General features: G+C 56.9%; 4 protein-coding genes across 6 annotated transcripts; 1 reads left to right on the top strand and 3 right to left on the bottom strand.

Moving 5' to 3' along the window:
- Positions 1-403: 403 nt before the first annotated feature.
- Positions 404-4,907, bottom strand: hyal4 (hyaluronidase 4). The gene is made up of 5 exons (XM_085914501.1): positions 4,819-4,907; positions 2,910-3,461; positions 2,429-2,836; positions 1,916-2,005; positions 404-1,076 (listed from the first exon to the last, which is right to left on the bottom strand). Exons 2-5 carry the CDS (start codon positions 3,435-3,437, stop codon positions 558-560), a joined length of 1,545 nt encoding a protein of 514 aa, XP_085770627.1. The 5' UTR covers positions 3,438-3,461; positions 4,819-4,907; the 3' UTR covers positions 404-557.
- A 728-nt stretch (positions 4,908-5,635) lies between these two features.
- LOC147054990 (hyaluronidase Ba Hy-1-like) lies at positions 5,636-7,689 on the bottom strand. The gene is made up of 3 exons (XM_085914624.1): positions 6,763-7,689; positions 6,588-6,677; positions 5,636-6,483 (listed from the first exon to the last, which is right to left on the bottom strand). Exons 1-3 carry the CDS (start codon positions 7,687-7,689, stop codon positions 6,055-6,057), a joined length of 1,446 nt encoding a protein of 481 aa, XP_085770750.1. The 3' UTR covers positions 5,636-6,054.
- Positions 7,690-8,793: 1,104 nt separating this feature from the next.
- On the bottom strand, positions 8,794-12,806 carry iqub (IQ motif and ubiquitin domain containing). Of its 2 annotated transcripts, none has more exons than XM_085914574.1 (11): positions 12,159-12,806; positions 11,910-12,059; positions 11,666-11,826; positions 11,425-11,580; positions 11,142-11,352; positions 10,898-11,073; positions 10,643-10,807; positions 10,407-10,583; positions 10,075-10,323; positions 9,805-9,990; positions 8,794-9,731 (listed from the first exon to the last, which is right to left on the bottom strand). In XM_085914574.1, exons 1-11 carry the CDS (start codon positions 12,709-12,711, stop codon positions 9,579-9,581), a joined length of 2,337 nt encoding a protein of 778 aa, XP_085770700.1. In that variant the 5' UTR covers positions 12,712-12,806; the 3' UTR covers positions 8,794-9,578. The 2 variants fall into 2 exon arrangements, with proteins under 2 accessions (XP_085770700.1, XP_085770699.1); XM_085914573.1 differs by having other exon boundaries at positions 8,796-9,731; positions 10,637-10,807.
- Positions 12,807-13,302: 496 nt separating this feature from the next.
- Positions 13,303-18,243, top strand: wasla (WASP like actin nucleation promoting factor a). Of its 2 annotated transcripts, XM_085914577.1 has the most exons (11): positions 13,305-14,055; positions 14,420-14,554; positions 14,620-14,706; positions 14,939-15,035; positions 15,275-15,298; positions 15,962-16,148; positions 16,310-16,352; positions 16,527-16,680; positions 16,789-17,348; positions 17,409-17,514; positions 17,595-18,243. In XM_085914577.1, exons 1-11 carry the CDS (start codon positions 13,951-13,953, stop codon positions 17,654-17,656), a joined length of 1,560 nt encoding a protein of 519 aa, XP_085770703.1. In that variant the 5' UTR covers positions 13,305-13,950; the 3' UTR covers positions 17,657-18,243. The 2 variants fall into 2 exon arrangements, with proteins under 2 accessions (XP_085770704.1, XP_085770703.1); XM_085914578.1 differs by lacking the exon at positions 15,275-15,298 and having other exon boundaries at positions 13,303-14,055.
- The last annotated feature ends 9 nt before the right edge of the window (positions 18,244-18,252 follow it).

Below are 18,252 nucleotides of genomic sequence, written 5' to 3' on the forward strand. Positions count from 1 at the left end.
GTCTTCCTCTTTGAGACAGACGGACGGACGGACGGATGGATGATTTTGCTTTATTGGCAGTGCCTTTACATTCGTGTGCTGCACCTTTCACTTTACAATCACAAGGTTACAAAAGACGAAAATGAGCTACATGCCGGAGCACCCGGCAAAAGACTTTGCCTCTGTGTTTTGGCACATTCCAAACGGGTAGCCAGCCACACCGTCACGCGGAGATCTATTGATTGATCTCCATTGTTCGTAGGCCTCGGCCGAGGTATCCGGCCTGACAAGTTCTCACGCGTGCGCTCGTCCAACTTCTGAGGAGGAGGAAGTGAAGAACCGCAGAAAAAACGCCGATTCATGACTTCAACTTTCAGGTATTCGGTGAAGGGAGGAAAACCTTTTGTCACCAAATTAGCCTCGGAGTCTAAAGTTGAACCTTCTTTCAACCTGCGCTTATGATTTAAAAAGAAGAAAACTGCCTTGTTTTTCAAGAAGGTGGAGCCTAATTTGAAGTATTACTGCATGGCCTTGACCTTTGCTTTTTGCCTTCAAGTCATTACATTCTAGCAGCCGTGTTAGCACGCTAACAGACGTTCCAATGTCTCGAGCGTTCTTCGGAAGATCAGCAGGAGCATCAAAAGCCTGAGGAGACGGGCGGGGCCCGCGGCGGGGCCCGCGGCGGGCGACGCCCCGCTGCGGCCCTGGTCCGCCTGCTCGTCCTCCCACTCGCTCCTCCGCCGCTCATCGTCGCGGCGGCCGCCGCCGTCGTCCTCCGGCAACTGGTTGGCGCTATGGCAACGCTCCCCTAGGTGGCCCTCGTAGCAATGGCAGCGGAAGCGCTGGGCCAGCGTTCGGAGGGCCAGCGGCGAGTGGCTCCCGCTGACCACAAAGCGGCCGCCGTCACCCCCCGAGGGGCGGATGCTGTAGCTGTCGGCGTCCAGGTGGAGGTAGTGGCGCGCGCCGGGGTTGCGGCGGACGCAGCGCCCGTTGTTCTGGCACAGGAAGTGGCTGCAGAACTCGGCGGCCCGCGTCACGTTGGTGATGTAGTGGCCCAGCCGGTGGTTCAGGAACCAGCGCACCTTGCTGCAGTTGTGCTGCAGGATGAGAACAAACAAGAATGGATGGATGGACGGACGGACGGACGGACAGACAGATGGACCACCCAGAAGTCATGATGCAACGTGGCACACTCTGCTCTGTGTGAGAATCACTTTTGCCACAGCACATTAACATGAGGTTTTTCTTGGAGGAGCCAAAACAGTTAGTTGAAAGGGCAGAAGAAGAAAGACAAAGTCGATGAAAATCAAAGCATTGCACATACGCACGCAATGCCACAGTGTGACTGACTGACTGAGTGAGTGAGTGAGTGAGTGAGTGCCTGCCAAAACAATCCCAGACGCTGCAGGAAGAGACGACGTCCGTCCGCAACAAAGACAAACGGGCGGGCAGGCAGACTTGTCACCAAAGAAAAGCTCGTTTGGAACCCTTCCCAAGACAAAGGTGTCCACTAGATAGCAGCATGGCCTTCAAGACACTTTCAAATGTGGATTTATGACGTCACTCAGTCCCATTTGGGAAGACTCTCATTTCTTTGCGTCTCTTTAAATTGGCTTGTAAACAACAACGATGAATAAAGGCATTGTTTCGTGTCGTATTTTATTTTCCAGTGTTGAAAAGAGGAACCTTCTTTCTGTTGTTAAGGGACGCAGTTCATTGACGCACTCCCAACTTACTGCTTGGCCCCTGATTGGTTTGCTTCCTTTGGAGATCAATCTGCAATGTGCAATTCTTTTGCAAGCTATTAGCTGTCCAAAAAAGCCAAACGCTATCCTGCTGCCATCACTTTTTGGAAATGTCTCATTGCGATCTAGCCCAGGTGTTTGGCTTTTTCTATCACACGGCTGCTCAGATGTGATGTCAGCCTTTTGCTCACCCGCGACGTGGTCAGGTTGAGGTCGCCCCAAATCACGAAGCCGGCGGCCCCCAGCGCCGCGCTCTCGCCGATGGTGTGGACCAGATCCTTCTGCGCAGAGGACACGGCAAGGGTCAGTCAGTCAGTCAGTCAGTCAGTGAGTGAGTGACTGAGTGAGTGACTGAGTGAGTGAGTGAGTGAGTGAGTGAGTGAGTGAGTGAGTGAGTGAGTGAGTGAGTGAGTGAGTGAGTGTGCGTGCCGCTTGCCGTGGAGTGGAACCGCTTAACATGTATGTAGCTGCTTAGCGTGTATGTAGCTGCTTAGCAAGTATGTAGCTACTTAGCACGTATGTAGCTGCTTAGCACGTATGTAGCTGCTTAGCAAGGTGCTCTTCTTTTTTGGTTTGATTTGAAAGGAAAAAAGCAAATAGGACACCTTGACGGAACGCGCGCTTAGCGTGAAGCTATTCAGCCTATTTAGCTTCTAGCGACCAGGGGCTTACTCAAGCCCTTTTATCGGCCGACGCTCCGTTACCGTGGTGAGAAAGGCGAGCGGCTGGTCGCGGTAGCCCAGCCGCAGGTAGACGTAGATGGGGAGCTCGTGGTCGCGGGAGGTGAGCGAGGCCACGCGCAGCGCCTCGCGCACGCGGTGGCGGGCAAAGCGCAGGCTGCCGGCGCTGCCGCCGTGCGCCTTGCGGATGGCCACGGACGGGAAGAGCGCCGTGCTGCTGTTCCACAGCCAGCGCAGCTCGTCGTTGCGCAGGCGCTCGGGCGCCGGGCACAGGCCCGTGTAGCCGTCCTCGTGCAGGTTGTAGTTGTGGCAGTCCGGGTAGAGGTAGAAGCCCCACAGGCCGTCGGGGCGCATGCGCGTGCCCAGCTGCAGCGTGCGCTGCATGAATTCCCGGGCGCTCTTCTCAAAGCGGCGCTGCGCCAGCTCCTCCACCTCAAAGGCAGCAAAGTGGCGTTTCCATCAGCCCAAGCCACGGACGGACGAGTCGGCGACGGACGACCCTCACCTGCGCCGCCGTCACGTTGAGGTAGGCCTGGGCGGTCAGCTCCCGCGACTGCCGCCGGTACACGTCCTTCTTGTGCCAGTTGCGGCTCCACTGCGGGCGCCAGAACTCCCAGTCGATGACGGCCAGGCCGCGGAAGTCTCGGGCGGGGATGAAGTGCTCGATGTCCCGGTAGGCCTTGAGCAGGTGCACGTCCAGGCTGCCGTTCTGCGGGACGCCGCCGTGCAGCGCCTCGCCCTGCGCCGTGTAGCGCGGGTAGTAGCCCAGCCGGTTGGCGTAGAAGATGGTCACGTCCTGGCCCGTCCAGTCGGCGCGGGGGCTGCCGCGGATGTGGAACAGGCCGTCCAGCTCCATGCTGACGTTGTACTTGATGGCGCACATGTCCAGCGGCGCGTTCCAGGCCGCCACGAAGGGCCGGCGGCCCACCAGGGGCGGCCGGGCGGGCTTCTGGGCCGGCCCGCCGTGCGGCAGCAGGAGCAGCAGCCGGACGGTCAGGGCCAGCCGGAGCCCCGCGGGCGTCCCGCCGGCCATCAGGCGGGGGGACCGGCCGTCATCCTGACCAGAGCGGGACAAATATTCACATATTGGACCACGGCTTGCGCTTTTGATTCTTTCCTGGCAAAAAAGAAAGCTCCCAAAAAATTTTTGCAAGGGTCTCCATCCATCAGTTTGTGGACAGGTCACGCAGGTCACGCAGGTCACGTGACCCGCAAGGACCCCATTGGGTCAAAAGAGGAGACGAAGCCTGGAGGACAGGCGCTCCCTCGCTCCCTCCCTCCCTCCCTTCCTTCCTCTCGCCAAGAGTCTTCTTGCGGTTTGCCGCCGTCGGGCTCTCCCACGACTCCCGCCAGAGGACTCGGGTCCTCCTTTCGCGGGCCCCTGACGGGAAGCATATCATAAAGAGCTCACGGCCCCTCCTCGGCGGGACTTTCCAACAATGGATCTTTGCTTTGGAACGAAGCATCTTGGGTCAAGGCGGAACATGCTCGCTGCCCTGAAGGCGTCAAGTCGGGCACCCGCCGCATCTTTTCACGCTGCTCCATGCCGGAAGTAAACAAAGATAGCGTATCGACTGTCGCTTGCTACTGGAAGACAAAGAAAGACCCGGTGGAGGAATGCACGCTCAAGGACGCCGCCGTGTCGATGCGGCGCATTTGCTCCTGGCCTCGCCCGCCCACGCAGCCCAATTGAAAGAAATGACATCTACAACAGGAAGCGGCAAAGCAGCTCCCATCTCACAGTGGCTTTTTAGCGAGTTGGAAAAGTCTCTGAAGAGAAAGAACCCCCCCCCCCCTCTCTCTCTCTCGACACGGCCGCCTGGAAGTGATTAGGCAGCGTTTGTTGAGGCCTGCGGTTCTTGCGGCTTCTGGTCGCGGGACGGATCTGCCGTCTGATTGTCTCCGCTGGAAAATGTTATGAATTTCACACAGGATGCCCCCCTCCTCAAAGTGGGGGCTTTGTGCTTCCAATCCCAAGAATGTGCACAAAAACAGAGTCGCTAGAATGACCAAAGTAGCATGTTTGATGAAGACCCCCCCCCCCCCCCCTTTTGTGGCTGGCACTATCTGTCACATGGCACCTTCAACCTCTCATTTTGAAAATGGATCTGAAACATATTTTGTGGCTGAATCTCGCTGTCGACGCTTCTCGTGGAAAGGTGAGCTCTTTTGAAAAAGGTGTCACCGCTCACTTTAACGACGAGCCCGGGCTCCGCCGAGCCGTCTCCGCTCGTGGCCGCAATTGCGTAAACATCTCCGTGCCCCTGCAAAGTGCCACTTTGGAAACACAGAAGGAGGCGAGCCAACATTCCTGGCGTGAACATTCCAGCGTGACAGGCAGGCCGGCAGGCAGGCCGGCGCCGGATGGCTCCCAAAATAAGTGGCGCAAAAACAAAGCGGCGTCGGTGGCTCACCTGTGGATGGGACGGCGCGCTTACTCGCTCTTGCTCATGTCTGCCCCAAACTCATTGCCCCAATCCTCCCTTCCATCCATCCATCCATGTGCTCCTCTGTGTGGGAGACAAAACCACCGCGCCGGTCTTTATAGCGCCGCGAGGAGGAGGAGGAGGAGGAAGGCGGGAGAGCCTTACCATGGCCATGACGTTGAGGGAGAAGGCGAAAGACATCCAGAGTCTCCAAACAGGAACGGAAATGCTCCAGCGCTTGGTTGTAGTTCACACTCCCACCGACAGGAGGCAGCACACTCAAATTGAGATTTTTAATTTTTTTTAAATTCCTGCGTAATCAGATTTGACTCTTCATTTATAGCCGTGACATTTTGAGAAAAAAAAAAATCCTGCCCTTCTACCTGAATTCATCAGTGCGATGAAATACATGCTATGGAATGGGCCGGCGCACCCAAAAAAACATCTGGAAAAGTTGACTTGAATCTACAAAAGGCTTGAGCTCCAGATGGAACAGCAGTCGGGCGGCGTGGTTTTGTTTGAGCTCCTTCTGCCACGCGAGAAGCCGTTTTGACGGCGCCCATGTTGTTCTTATTTGCACGGCCGATCATCCCTGGTGACTCACTTGCACTATTGTATAGACCTGAGCGCTATTCGGCTTGACAAGATGAAGAACGTCAGGATGAAAACGCCGTGGACTGTCGCTAGCACATGAGTTAACCCTTTGCTTTTGGAATCTTCTCGCGCTTGCTTGCCTTCGAGCCTTGAGATAACAGTGAAACGTTGAAATGAATGCAAGTGCCGGGAATGACTTCTGCGCCCCAAATGTTTTTTTTTAATGAGGAACAAATTCACATAAAACAGACAGTCACGGCATCCTTGAGTCGAATGCAAGTTTCATTTCAATTGGCTGCTGTCGTGCTGCTATGCCTGTCTTGGCCACCCGGGGGCGCTATCATAGTCAGTGCTGTCGATGGAGACATCCCGCTTGTGGCCGGCGCGAACGAGTCCTTGTTCAGAGATGCTAACGAATGTGAGTTTAGCTCGATTGTCCGTCTACGTGTGCTGCTGCACCGTTTACATTCGGCAGTCGCCTCGCGGACTCAAATGCCAAGCTACTTTGCGAGCTGTGATGTCACATTTGGTTTTCCCCTCCTCATTTGGCCCGTTTAATAGCCCTCGAGAAAATGCGGGACTTTCCGCAGCGGCGTAAAAGGAGCCGACGGGAAGTGACTGGATGGAGCTTTAGACAAAGAGACACTTGACGAGAAGACAAACGGCCAGTAGCGTCACCGTGCACAGGCAGGAGATGTGAAGCCAGAGGAGCGAGAGGAGATCCCCCGGCGGGCGGGGCACCTGGGGAACCTCGCAGTGGACCCCCGTCCAGCCCTGGAAACATTGGCAGCTGAACTTGTGCTTCATGTCCAGGGCGTCCCGGCGGTGGAGGCGGCCAGCCACGTGGAAGCGGGGACCCGCTGCCGGCGCCGCCCGCCGGCGGACGCTGAAGGATCGCGGGTTGAGGTGCAGGTAGGCGCCCGAGTCCAGGCTCTTGCGCACGCAGCGGCCGTTCTTCTTGCACAGCGCTTTGCTGCACAGCTTGGCGGCCGACGTCACGTTGACCACGTAGTGGCCCAGCGCCCCGTCGATGTACGTCTTGACCGTCACGCAGTTCCTCTGACAAAAGATGGGAGGTTTCTTTTGGGTAAGAGCCAAACCGTCCGTGCGGTGCCCCGCCCGCCCGCCCGCCCGCCCGCCCGTCCGACCGACACGGTCGTCACCTGCGATCTGGCGTACTCGGACGAGCCCCAGAGGACGACCCCGGACGCCCCCAGGGCGGCGCTCTCGCCGATGGTGTGCACCAGGTCGCTCTGAGCCAGGGGGAGAGGCGGGGAAAAAAAAAACGGAGCCGAAACTGAGCGAGGCGACGGAGCGGACGGAGCGCCGGCTGCCTACCTGTGACAGAACGGCAAAGGTGTAGGCGTAGAAGGGTCTGGAATAGACAAAGACGGGCAAGGTGACGTCAGGCCGCGCGATGGAGGCGATCCTCATGGCCTCCTTGACCCGGTAGTGGACGAACTTGACGGCGTCGGGCGAGGACTTGAGCTCGTAATCCAGGTAGATGGACGGGTACAAGGCGCTGCTCTCCTTCCACAGCCACATCAGGTGGTCGTTGCGTACGTGCTCCACGTTGGGGCACTCGCCCGTGTAGCGCCGCGGCGGACGCTGCTTGTAGCCGTAGTTGTAGCAGTCGGGGAACAGGTAGAAGCCCCACAAGCCGTGCGGACGCCGAGCCTCGGCCAAGGCCAGCGTCCCGTTCATGAAGGCCCGCCCGGCCCTCTCGAAGCTCTCCTTGGCCTCCTTCTCCACTTTGCTTTCGGGCCAGTCGGGGTGGAGCTTCCGGATCTGCTCCTTGGACTTGTTGCGGTAGATGTCCTTGGCGCCCCAGTTGCGCACCCACTGGGGCCTCCAGTTCTCCCAGTCGATCACGCCCAGCCCTCGGAAGTCCTTGTGAGGGATCAGCTTGTCGATGTCGCCGCGGGCTTTGCTCAGATGTTTGGAGAGGCTCTGGTTCTGCGGGAGCCCGCCGTTGACGGCCAGCCCCGCGTTGGAGTAGTAGGGGTAGTAGCCCAGGTGGCTGTGGTAGAAGATGGTCACGTTGGGGCCGCTCAGGGTCTCGTTGACGTTGGCCACGATGTCGAAGACGCTCAGGTCCAGGTCCACCCCGAAGCGCAGTCGGCACGGCTCGGTGGGAGCGTTCCACACCACCACGAAGGGCCGCTGAGGGATGAGCGGCGCCCGGGCCGGCCTCTGCCCGTCCCCCCGGGCGCCCGAGCTCGCCCAGCAGCCCAGCGCCAGGACCCACAGCCCCGTCGACGCCATGTGCCCCCGACGCCGGCCGTGCGGCAATTAGCGGGCGGGCCGGAGGCGCCGCGGCTACCGCCGGCGCATTAGGGGCTTGGTTGAGCGCACACAATGGCTCGGGGTGGGGGGGGGGGGGGGGGACGGGACACCGCGAGCGTGCCAAAGAATGTGCCCCACTTAGGCGGCGACACGACTGAAGCTCGCCCCGCTCGGGATGAAAAAGAACAAGAGACTCGGGCGGCGTAAACCCAAGTTTGAGAAAGTCTCGCACGGGAGGCCCCGACGAGGCCTCGCGTGGCCAGACGTGACGGCCATTCGGACTTTGAGGAGCCGCTCGAGGACTCGAATGATTGCAGAGCTGGCAAAGGCAACATGAGGATGACTCACAGCGTTCCGTCATGTTGAGCAAAACCTCAGGAGGAGGAGGAGGGGGAGCCTGAGGTTTTGCTCGGCCCGGTGCGGTGCGGCGAGTCCCGCCGACCGACCGCCCGACCGACCGCCCACCCGCAAAAACCCAAGTGCGAGACACGCCAGGCCAGACCACAAGAGAGTTGCATTAAAGCCACCCTGAGTTGACGTCGCGCTCCCTGACACCAGAGGAGCTTGCGAATTGGCAAGATTTGAATGGCCCGTCACAGACGATTTGGCCCCAAAATCTCCTCCAAGACATTTGGGACTGGCTTCGCGAGGATGATGGTGGCGTCGGTTCAAATGGGAAAACTCGCTGGTAGTTGCGCATAAGACGAAGCAACAGGGATTGGCCATTGATAGATATTTCAAATGAGTTATTCCGGTAATTATTGGCAAGAAAAAAAATTGGGGGGGGGGGGGAGAAATTGGTTTTTTTTTTCACAGAAAAAAAATGAATGAGGACTTTCTTCTAAAAATGGATTTGAAAATATGTTGAACTTATTGCTTGGGAAATTTGATACGTTTGTGGAATCGAGAAAAACGTCAAACGAAAAAGTCAAGGCACTCGTATATCTATCTCGAGGCGCCACGGTATGTCTACATTGAGCAGCAGCAAGTGAGCGAATTGGGGCCACCCACCCCGATCCCATTCCCAATGCGCTTCCCGCCACCGAGCCGTCAATGTGGAACACATGAAATATTCTTTGGGCTGGCTGGAAGTGGAAAATATGAAACGGCTACTAAACGTCAACCAATGACATGAGGATTAAAGAGGGAGGGGGACTTGGTGGAATTCAAAAGACATTCAAACAAAAACAAAAAGACGACTGAGGATTGTTCAAAGTGGAACGAGCACGGTGATGTGGATTATTGATGGCGTGCTTTTCAGTCCAAGTGCGGTTTTTGGTTTTGAATGATTTTTTATTAACAGCGCCTCTTAAACGGAACAAGCTGTGTTATACATTTGGCAGCCTTGAAAATGTGCTGACTTGGACTTTCCTTTTGCGCTTGGATACGAGACGCCAACGGTGGCAAAACAACCTTATCGCGTCATCGCGCCGTTAGCATGCGTGACGTGAGCAGCCGACGTTTTAGTTCCAAAAGAAAAAAAAACTCTATTAGAGCATCGAATGCTTTTCCAAGGGAATCGACATCGGGCTATCTCTGCTTTTTACTTTCCGTTGCACAAACACAAATGAACGGATTGACATATAAATGTATATATGTATGCATGTGAGCAAGCTTGTTTCTGAAATGAAATACTACCAGCCGGCTGTTTTTTTTTTCCATTCCCTCGACAGTCCACCCTCGAGCGAAATAAACAAAAATGCTGTGGCATACGTTTGACTTGTCCATAATTCATAAGTGGATTCCATTTTGGTCATCTTGGGAAAATGACGCCCCGTCATTCGCTTGTAAAATGACACGCGGCGGCGCCCCCTGCTGGCGGACGGGCGGCATGGCAGCGGGGCGGCGCGGCGCGGCGCGGCGCTTTTTCACTTCCTGAGGGCTCCGCGCTTCTGGGCGGCGGCAGCGGCGGCGGCGGCGGCCTTGGCCGAGTGGGCGACCATGGTGGGGATCTGGTTGTAGTGGCGGCGCGCCAGCAGGTGTTTGTGCTCCACGCTGCGGACCACGGTTACCTCGTACACCTGCACGAGAGTCTTCAAGTCAAACTATTGCTCGTAGGAGGGACAGCGAGCTGGAGCTGAGTATGCGTCGGACCTTGAGCAAGTCCTCCACCAGGAGGTGAGCGTCCGTCTCGTCTTTGCAGAGCAGGACGCAGTTCCAGGGGCTCCAGTCCTTGTGGCGGTCCCAGCGGACCAGGACCAAGCTGTACAGGTCGCTGCAGCCGCTCAGGGCCGAGCGGGAACACCAGATGACCTCCACCAGGTGCTGGATGTCCTCCACCTGAAGGCCCGCACAAGGCGCCCTTAAACGCTAAACTCATTTGGGCTATCGAATCGATGCTAAAGTTGTTTTTGCTTTGGTCACCTGCAGGATGAAAGGGATGATGTTGTCCTTGTTGAGCAGAAGCTCGGCGTCCCTCAGCCGCTTCAGCATGTACTTGTAGCTGGAGAAATCGTCGCGGCTGCCGGCGATGTTCCTGAGCCGGGTGCAGTCCAGGCAGCGGCGGCTCAGGTGGGAGCGGGCGCAGGAGCGGAAGTGGGCCGAGCCCAGGTGCCGCTGGCAGCCGTGGCACAGGAACACGTCGTTCTTCAGCTGCGCCGTGCTCTGCGGCACCTGCAAGACGGCCAGGACGTCAAGCGCTGCCGGCCACCGGCCAGTCGGGCTGGGTCGGATCGGCCGGCCAGTCGGGCTCTTACTTTGAGGTGCTTGGCCACCTCCGGGTTGAAGCCCGGCGTGCGGATGAACTGCAGGAAGTACGTGCACAGCCTTTTGCGCAGCCCTTCCAGGTTGGCCTCCTTCACCTGCCGCCTCATCAGGTCCTCCTCCCTGCCGATCAGCTCCACAATGTCCCGAGTCAGCGGGCACGGGTGCTCCTGCGGCGTGGCAAATATCAGCCATTGGATTTTTCTCCCGGTGGCCTGTTTACCTCCACAGTTTGCTTGAGGCAGAGGAGGATGTCCAGACGCTGCTCCGGGCTGACGGGCGACATGGCCACGCAGTCGTAGAGGTCGCCCAGTTCACGGGCTCGGATGGTGTCGGGCGTGTCCATCTCGATCAGGCGGCCGTCCGCCGCCCGCCACTGGTGCGCCGTCGACGACTGACACGGCCAATCGAGTTCCTTTTAGCGACTGGTGCCATTTTTTCTTTGTTTGTTTGTTTAGCGGTCACGTAATGCATTCCGACCGACCTTGTCCAGGAACTTCCTGACGGCTTTGTTGTAGTTGTTGCTCCTGATGGCGATGCCGTGGCGTCCGATGGTGGCGATGTACTGCGTCTCCTGCTCCAGGAGCGAGCACAGGGCGGCTTTCCTCTCGGCCCCTCGCAGCGTGGCGTTGATCTGACGCTCCTTGTCGCTCCGCCACTCTGAGACGCGAGCGAGGCGGACCTGACTACCTGCTCCTTGGTTAGAGAAGGCACAAAAATGGACCTACTCTCCAGCGCGTTGTAGAGCAAGTTGAGGTCCTCCCTCTTGCGCGGTTGCATCCAGCGGCTGCGGCTGTCTTGAAGCTCCTCGGCCCGCTCCTCGTGCCTCCTGCGCTCCTGAAGGTCCAGCCAGGCCAGACGGCGGTCGCGCTCCCGCCGCAGCCGGTCCACCGCCCGGCAGCTCAACCAGCGCCGGATGTGCGCTTGCAGACGGATCACCTGCCGGTCGGTACACACGCCAGAGGTGGCCGTCATCCTCGATAGCTCCTTTTTCCTCCGAGTGTTCCTCACAGCTTTGAGCCGGGCGTGGTGATACTCGTCGGCGGTGACGTAGTGGCCCGGGCTGAGCAGCTTGTCCTTCATGTTGGAGATGTAGCAGCCCACCCTGGTCATCTGCGTGGTGACGCTGGAGTCGCACTGCTGCGCCTGCAGCACCTGCTCGGCCGTCTGCGGCGCAGGGTCGGGCTCCGTGAGCGAGCGGCCTTTCTGAAGAGCCGGGCCGGCCGGCCGGGCCGCTCGCTCCCTTCCTTACCTGCGCGTCTCGGCTGACGACGTCCACGCCTCGGCCGGGCCGGGCCCTGCGCGGGGTCTGGGAGGCGGCGTGGTGGTACTCGGTGCCGGTCAGCTTGTGCCTGTAGCCGCCCAGGAAGGCCTTCTGCGGGGCGGGGGGAGGCCCGCTGCCCCCCGACACGTCTGGGACGGGACACGGAAGGACTTTCGACTGTGTGCCGACTTCCTTCGCAAACATCAATTGAGCGGCCACGAGGTTCTCTTACCGGTTATCAGGCTCACATTGATGACGTCGGGATTATCGCCCTGCTCCGAATCCGCACGGGCGGGCAGCGGCTCCGACGACGCGGTCGTCTCCGCGGCGACGGCACCGTGCGGCTCGGAACTGGGAGATTCCGAGAGGCTCCGCTCTTGCCCTGAGACGCAAGCGCACGGCACAGGTTATGCCTTGAACCGCTGCGGTGTCCTCCTCACCTCCATCTGAGGTCTTTAATCCTCCTGATCCTCTTCCGTACCTGGTTGTCCTTGGTCCGCTAAGGTTTTGACTTGTGACGAGGGCTCATTCCCTTGTTCCACTTCATTCCGTGGTTCCCTTTGGTCCTCAGATGTACTTGCTCCTGGCAAAGTTTCATTGTCAATCCCTGGTTGTCCTCGGTCCTCCTCCGGTAAGGTCCCCTTTGCTCGTTCCTCCTCATTCACTGGTTCTCCTTGCTCCTCGGTGGCGCTTACTCCTGCTAAAGACCCCTCCTCATTGACTGGTTCTTCTTGGTGGTCGAAGGTGCTCACTCCCGGTATGGGTTCCTCGTTTACTGGTTCTCCTCGGTCCTCCGAGGTGCTTAGCCCTGGTAAGGGCTCCTCCTCATTTACTGGTTCTCCATGTTCCTCAAAGGCGCTTACTCCTGGTAAGGACTCCTGCTCGTTTAGCGGTTCTCCTTGGTCCTCTGACTCTGGCAATGCTTCATCCTTATGCTCCTGGCCTGCTTGTCCCTGGTTCTCCTGGGCTTCCGGTTCACTTTGGTTCTCTTCTGATTCAGGAGGAACGATTGTGTCAGCCTGCTCGTCTGACATTTTATTTTGCAATCACGACTTAGCGAGCTGTCTGTCGACTTGGAGCAGTGGCATTCGACACCACGCGACGTTTCCGTTGACACGTTGCCATAGTAATCACGTGGCAAGACTCCCCCCCCCCCCTCCCTCTTCTTTATTAGTGCGTTGCCAAGGTCGCAACAAAACGTGACGTGACGTGAGTTTGTGTGTCAGGTTTCATGACGAATTAGAAGCGCCAATCGATACATTTTCAGCGAATGAAATGCAAATGTATGATTTGAAAAGAGCTGGCTGATAGTTGGTGGTTGTGTGTGCTCCAGAAACAATGGGAAGAATAAAAATGACACCTTTGACTTTTCGCAATGCAGTTTGTTTCATTTCATTTGCTGTACGTATATGCTTGATTCATGCTTTGATCCGCTTTAACGCCACATAACACCCTATCGGCGAGACATATTTTGTTCCGGTTGAATCGGTTTAATTCGATGAGCGGTTGTTAACAATACGTCATGAATATTTTAGCACTTTTGGGGCTTTTTACTTGCACCGAAGCGTCGGCCATCTGGCCTGCGCGCGTGACGTCATGGCGACAGCCCCGCCTCTCCTGTTTAGCCTCCGCAGAGAGAGCTGCAGTCTCGGACAAAACCACTTTTGTGTGAAAACCAATCAAAAACAATGCGTCCAATCAAGCGTATTTAATCGTTAAAACGTATGATTGTGAAAATAATATGTAATGATCACATGTACTTTGGATGATTTACGAGTTATTTGAGTCCACCCTTTGCTCTTAAACCTCGGGGCACATTTCTAACGAGTCGTGGAAGTTCCCTGTGTTCGCCCAAGTGGTACAGCCCATGTAGTTGCCATGTTGGACGGCAGAATCGCTGTCGCCGCTGCCGCTGCCGCCGCCGCCGTTGCTGCGGCTGCTACACTTTGAACGATGAAACTCTTGCGTTACGTCGTCCAAAGACGCCGAGCGGGGCAGCGCCGATAGTTTCCCATGTTCCACACCAAAGAGAGGAATTTGCTCGTTTTTGCCAAGGGAGCGTAGCTCAAGAAGACACGCCCGGGCCTTGGCCGTCCCTCCGTCCCTCCGTCCGTCCGTCCGTCCTCCAAAGTCAGCCAAGCCTGGCCGCAAATCGGCGGCGATGATCCGGCTGATGGAGGCCACAGCGTCCGCAGCCTGCGCGGACGTCGTGTAAATCCATTTGGTTTTGTCTTTTTTCTTTTCCCCTCCTCCGACTTTTCGTGGCCAGTGCCATGAACAGTCAGCCGCTGCCCCGCCGGGTCCCCAACGTGGGCTCGCTGCTGCTGACCCCGCAGGAGAACGACTGTCTGTTCGGCTACCTGGGCAGGAAATGCGCGGTGAGTCTGGGCTGCACCTGCAAGCATGCGCCCGCCGCGCATCCACTTGGAATGTGCCGCATCACGTCTGACGATGGTTATTTCCCACTTCATGAAAGCGCAGTCAGTCAAGTCTGCCTTGATTTACACCACGCATGTCCATTTTTGCGTGTGACTAGTCCTCCTCCTAATTTCTTGGAGTGAAATTCTTTCGTAACCGATGTGACAAGTTGCGATGGAGTTCTTAGTCTTGATCTTCTAGTCAAAAGCTGCAAATCATCTCAAGATGAATGCTCTGCGTGTAGTTTAACGATTGTAAAGCTGACGGAGACACTTGGACGGTCCACCAGATTCCAGGTGAGGTTAACCTTTGTCTTTTGTGCAGACTCTGTGCTCGGCGGTGGTTCAGGTGTACGCCGCCGATCGGACGTGCGGCTGGCTGAAGAAATGTTGCGGCGTGGCGTGTCTGGTCAAGGACAACCCGCAGCGCTCCTACTTCATCCGCGTCTTGGACATCAAGGTGAGACAAACCGCCGGGGCCCTTCTGTCAATAAACTCGACCCATGATGTTGTGGTGTCGTTCAGGAGGGGAGGACCATGTTTGAGCAGGAGCTCTACCACAACTTCACCATCAGCTGTGCCAGGTCCTATTTCATCTCCTTTGTGGGGGATGTGAGTACGAGTCTTCTTTAAGTCAATAATAGCAATAATGTTAGCGCTAAATTGGAGGAGGCCCAAAAAATGGGTGGCCATTGAAATGCTTGGAGAGGAAAGGAAAGTTGGAGCCTCAAAAAAAAAAAAACCATTCAATAGGTGGCAAAGTAGGGGAAGCAAAACAAGAAACTATAAAAGGTCCAGTTTCATAAAACAACAGTGACGTTTCCTATGTGCGTGTGTGTGTCAGAGCAACCAGGTGGGTTTGAACTTTGCCAGCGAAGAAGAAGCCAAACGCTTCCGAGCGTCCGTCAACGAGCTGCTCAACCGAAGACAACGCAAGACGGGCAAGTAGCTGCGCCTGACCACTTTCTGCCCGTCTGTCTTCTTGCTAAGATGGTGGCGGCCATCTTGCTTCTTCTTTTCTTTTAACGACCACAAGTGAGGGAGAATGAATGAAGGACTTTTTTTTCTTCCTCACCTTCATCCTCCTTGTCATCTGTCACCTTGTTGTTTTTCTTTCCTTTCTTTCCACCCGGCTCCATTGGTAATTGTGTTCATTTGCTTTTTTATGTTTTTTTTGCAGAGAAAAATGGTGGCTCTACAAATGGTACGTTGCACTTTGTTTTTGGCAGCCACTTCTCACTTTCACGCGACGTGCCCTAAATTGAGCGGGCTGAGAGGAATCAGACATTAGCGCTTAGCTTGAAAATGTGGCTGGTGGTTCCGTCTTTGCGTCAGGTTAATCTGCAACGTGGCGGGACGTGGCTCCATCTGTTGCGCGGCACGCGGCGTGCAGGCTAACCTGCTAACCCGCTAACCTGCTGTCGCCGCGGCTAATCCGCAAGCTGCCACTTTGTGAACGGCGAGCCAAAGACAACTTGTTGACAAACAAAGCACACGGCGACGGGCAACATGAACCTTTTCTTTCTTTCTTTCATTCGTTCGTTCGTTCGTTCATTCAAATGCCGTTTCAAAGCCATTCATCTTCTGTCTGCAAAGACAACTGGTGCACTTTGGTAAAAAGTGCAGTCGATCACTTGGTGACGGTGCACGCTTCAACCCGGGAGAAGATCAAAGGTGGTCAGACTCGGCGCAAGCGGCTGGCGTCGGTGAAGGGATTTGGATCGGGATTATCTGATGCAGATTAAGGATGCCGCTGAGCTCCATTGTGGAGATTACCAGCAATCGGAGGAGGGAAACTCGGAAAACACGGAGACCGAGCGGCTCCACGGTTTTCGCGTTAGTTAGTCACGCGCGTCTTCCTCCGCAGGTCCCACGCTGCACATGGCCACGGTGGACATCAAGAACCCGGAGATCAACAACGTGCGGCTGCTCAACTCCCTGGGCTCGCAGTACCACGTGGTCAACAATGTGCTGGCTCAGCGCAGGAACAAGAAGAACAAAATCAAGAAGAAGAAGCTGACCAAGGCCGACATCGGCACGCCGAGCAACTTCCAGTCAGTGCGCCTTCCTTCCGCTTTTATTTATATTGCAAATGCATTGCAAACGCTAACTAGCATTTGGCACACATCATGTAGCATGCTAACTAGCATTTGGCACACTTAGCAAGAGCGTCTTCACTCGACTCTGTTTGCGTTTGTCCCATCTTGTCTTCCAGGCACATCGGTCACGTGGGCTGGGATCCAAACACGGGCTTTGATGTGAGTGACGCGCACGCGCACACACGCACACACGCGCGGGCGCCGCAAGACAATAAAGACGTTGTGTGTTGTGGTGGCTGCGCAATGACGTCACTCAACAATAGCTTGTTGTTGTCGTCGCACACGTAAACATCTCTCAAAAACCTTGTGACTTTGTATTTGCCTCCTTTTCAGCTCAACAATTTGGACCCCGAGCTGAAGAACCTCTTTGACATGTGCGGCATCTCCGAGGCTCAGTTGAAGGACAGGGAAACCTCCAAGGTCATCTACGATTTCATCGAGAAGAAAGGAGGCGTGGAGGCCGTCAAGAACGAGCTCCGCAGGCAGGGTGAGTGAGGGAGTGTGAGTGAGTGAGTGAGTGAGTGATGGATGAGTTTGCGAGAGATCCTCATTGAAAGCTGCCTTGCTCTTTTGTGTTGTCATCTCCTTGGTGCAGCGCCGCCTCCGCCGCCCTCTCGGGGTGGCCCCCCTCCTCCTCCCCCACCCCCGCACGGCTCCGGCCCGCCTCCGCCCCCGTCCAGAGGAGGTCGCGGGGCTCCGCCTCCCCCGCCCCCTTCCCGCGCCCCCGCCTCAGCCCCTCCGCCCCCACCGCCGACCAGGCCGGGAACTTTGGGAGCCCCTCCCCCTCCTCCCACCAGGGGAGGCCTCCCCCACCACCCGCTTCCCTCGAACTCTTCCCCGCAAGGGGCGCCGCCACCCCCTCCTCCCCCGCCGGCCCAGCCGTCTTCGGCGGGTAGGGGCTCCTCCGCCCCGCCCGCCCCGCCGCCGCCGCCGCCCCCTCCGCCGGGCCCGCCGCCGGAGCCAGACGAGGTACGGGGCAACGCGGCTCGTTCTCCGCTCCCCGTGGGGAAGTCGGCGCTTCTGGAGCAGATTCGAGGCGGCGCCCAGCTGAAGAAGGTGGAGCCCAACCACAGAGAGCCGCCGCCCGGAAGCAGCGGAAGCGGCGGGCGGGACGCGCTGCTGGACCAGATACGCCAGGGCATCCAGCTCAAGACGGTACTACGCCTACGTGACCGTGTCATCGGCCGAACGCCACTGACGACTCGCCTTCCGCAGGTGTCGGATCATCAGGAGTCCGGTCCGCCGGCGCCCGCCGCCGCGGGCATCGTGGGCGCCCTCATGGACGTCATGCAGAAGAGGAGCAAAGCCATCCACTCGTCAGGTACCGTGCCCGCCCGGCTTGTCACAAAAGACCCCAAAAAGTCCTCCACAACATTTCCTGACCCCAAAAAATGCTTTCAGACGACGAGGATGACGATGACGAGGATGAAGACTTTGAAGAAGATGACGAGTGGGATGACTGAATTGTGCGGAAAAGCCATTTTTCCAATGGTAGAACTTTTTGCGAGTATTTATTTGGACTGGTTTCCATTTTAAATTATTGTCTTTCCGTGAGAGCGGCCGCCAGCATCGTTGGGCAGCCGGCCGGCCGCACGTTTCAGCGCGGGTTATTTTGTACGTGTCTCGTTTTCTTCCGTTTCCCCCCCAAATGGTGTTTCTTTGCCGAGACCAAAATGCTACTGTAAAGCTACTTTTTCCTGTATTCTTATGACTGACTGGGGCGTTGATTTGCACAAGCGTTTGTTTTTCCTCGTCTTTGTCCGACGACATTTCATTCCCGAGCTTGCGCCCGCCGGCGAAGAAACCTTGCGACGTGGGTCCTCTTCGGCGGCGCGGACAGACGGTGACGTCGCGCTCTTATGCAACGCAAATAACCATGAACCAAAATATAGACGAGCTTTTAACGCTTTTGTTTTTAACCAGGGCAGACTGTGAGTGAGTGTGTGTGTGTGTGTCTGTGTGTGTGTGTGTGTGTGTGCGCGTGTGTGTGCCTGTGTGTGTGGAGAGATCCCAAATTGTATACTTCAACAAATAAATGTTGCTATTTGCAGAGGAGTGT

The sequence above is a fragment of the Syngnathus leptorhynchus genome, chromosome 6, assembly GCF_054491065.1.
Source record: "Syngnathus leptorhynchus isolate UIUO chromosome 6, UIUO_Slep, whole genome shotgun sequence".
Taxonomy (NCBI): Eukaryota; Metazoa; Chordata; class Actinopteri; order Syngnathiformes; family Syngnathidae; genus Syngnathus; species Syngnathus leptorhynchus.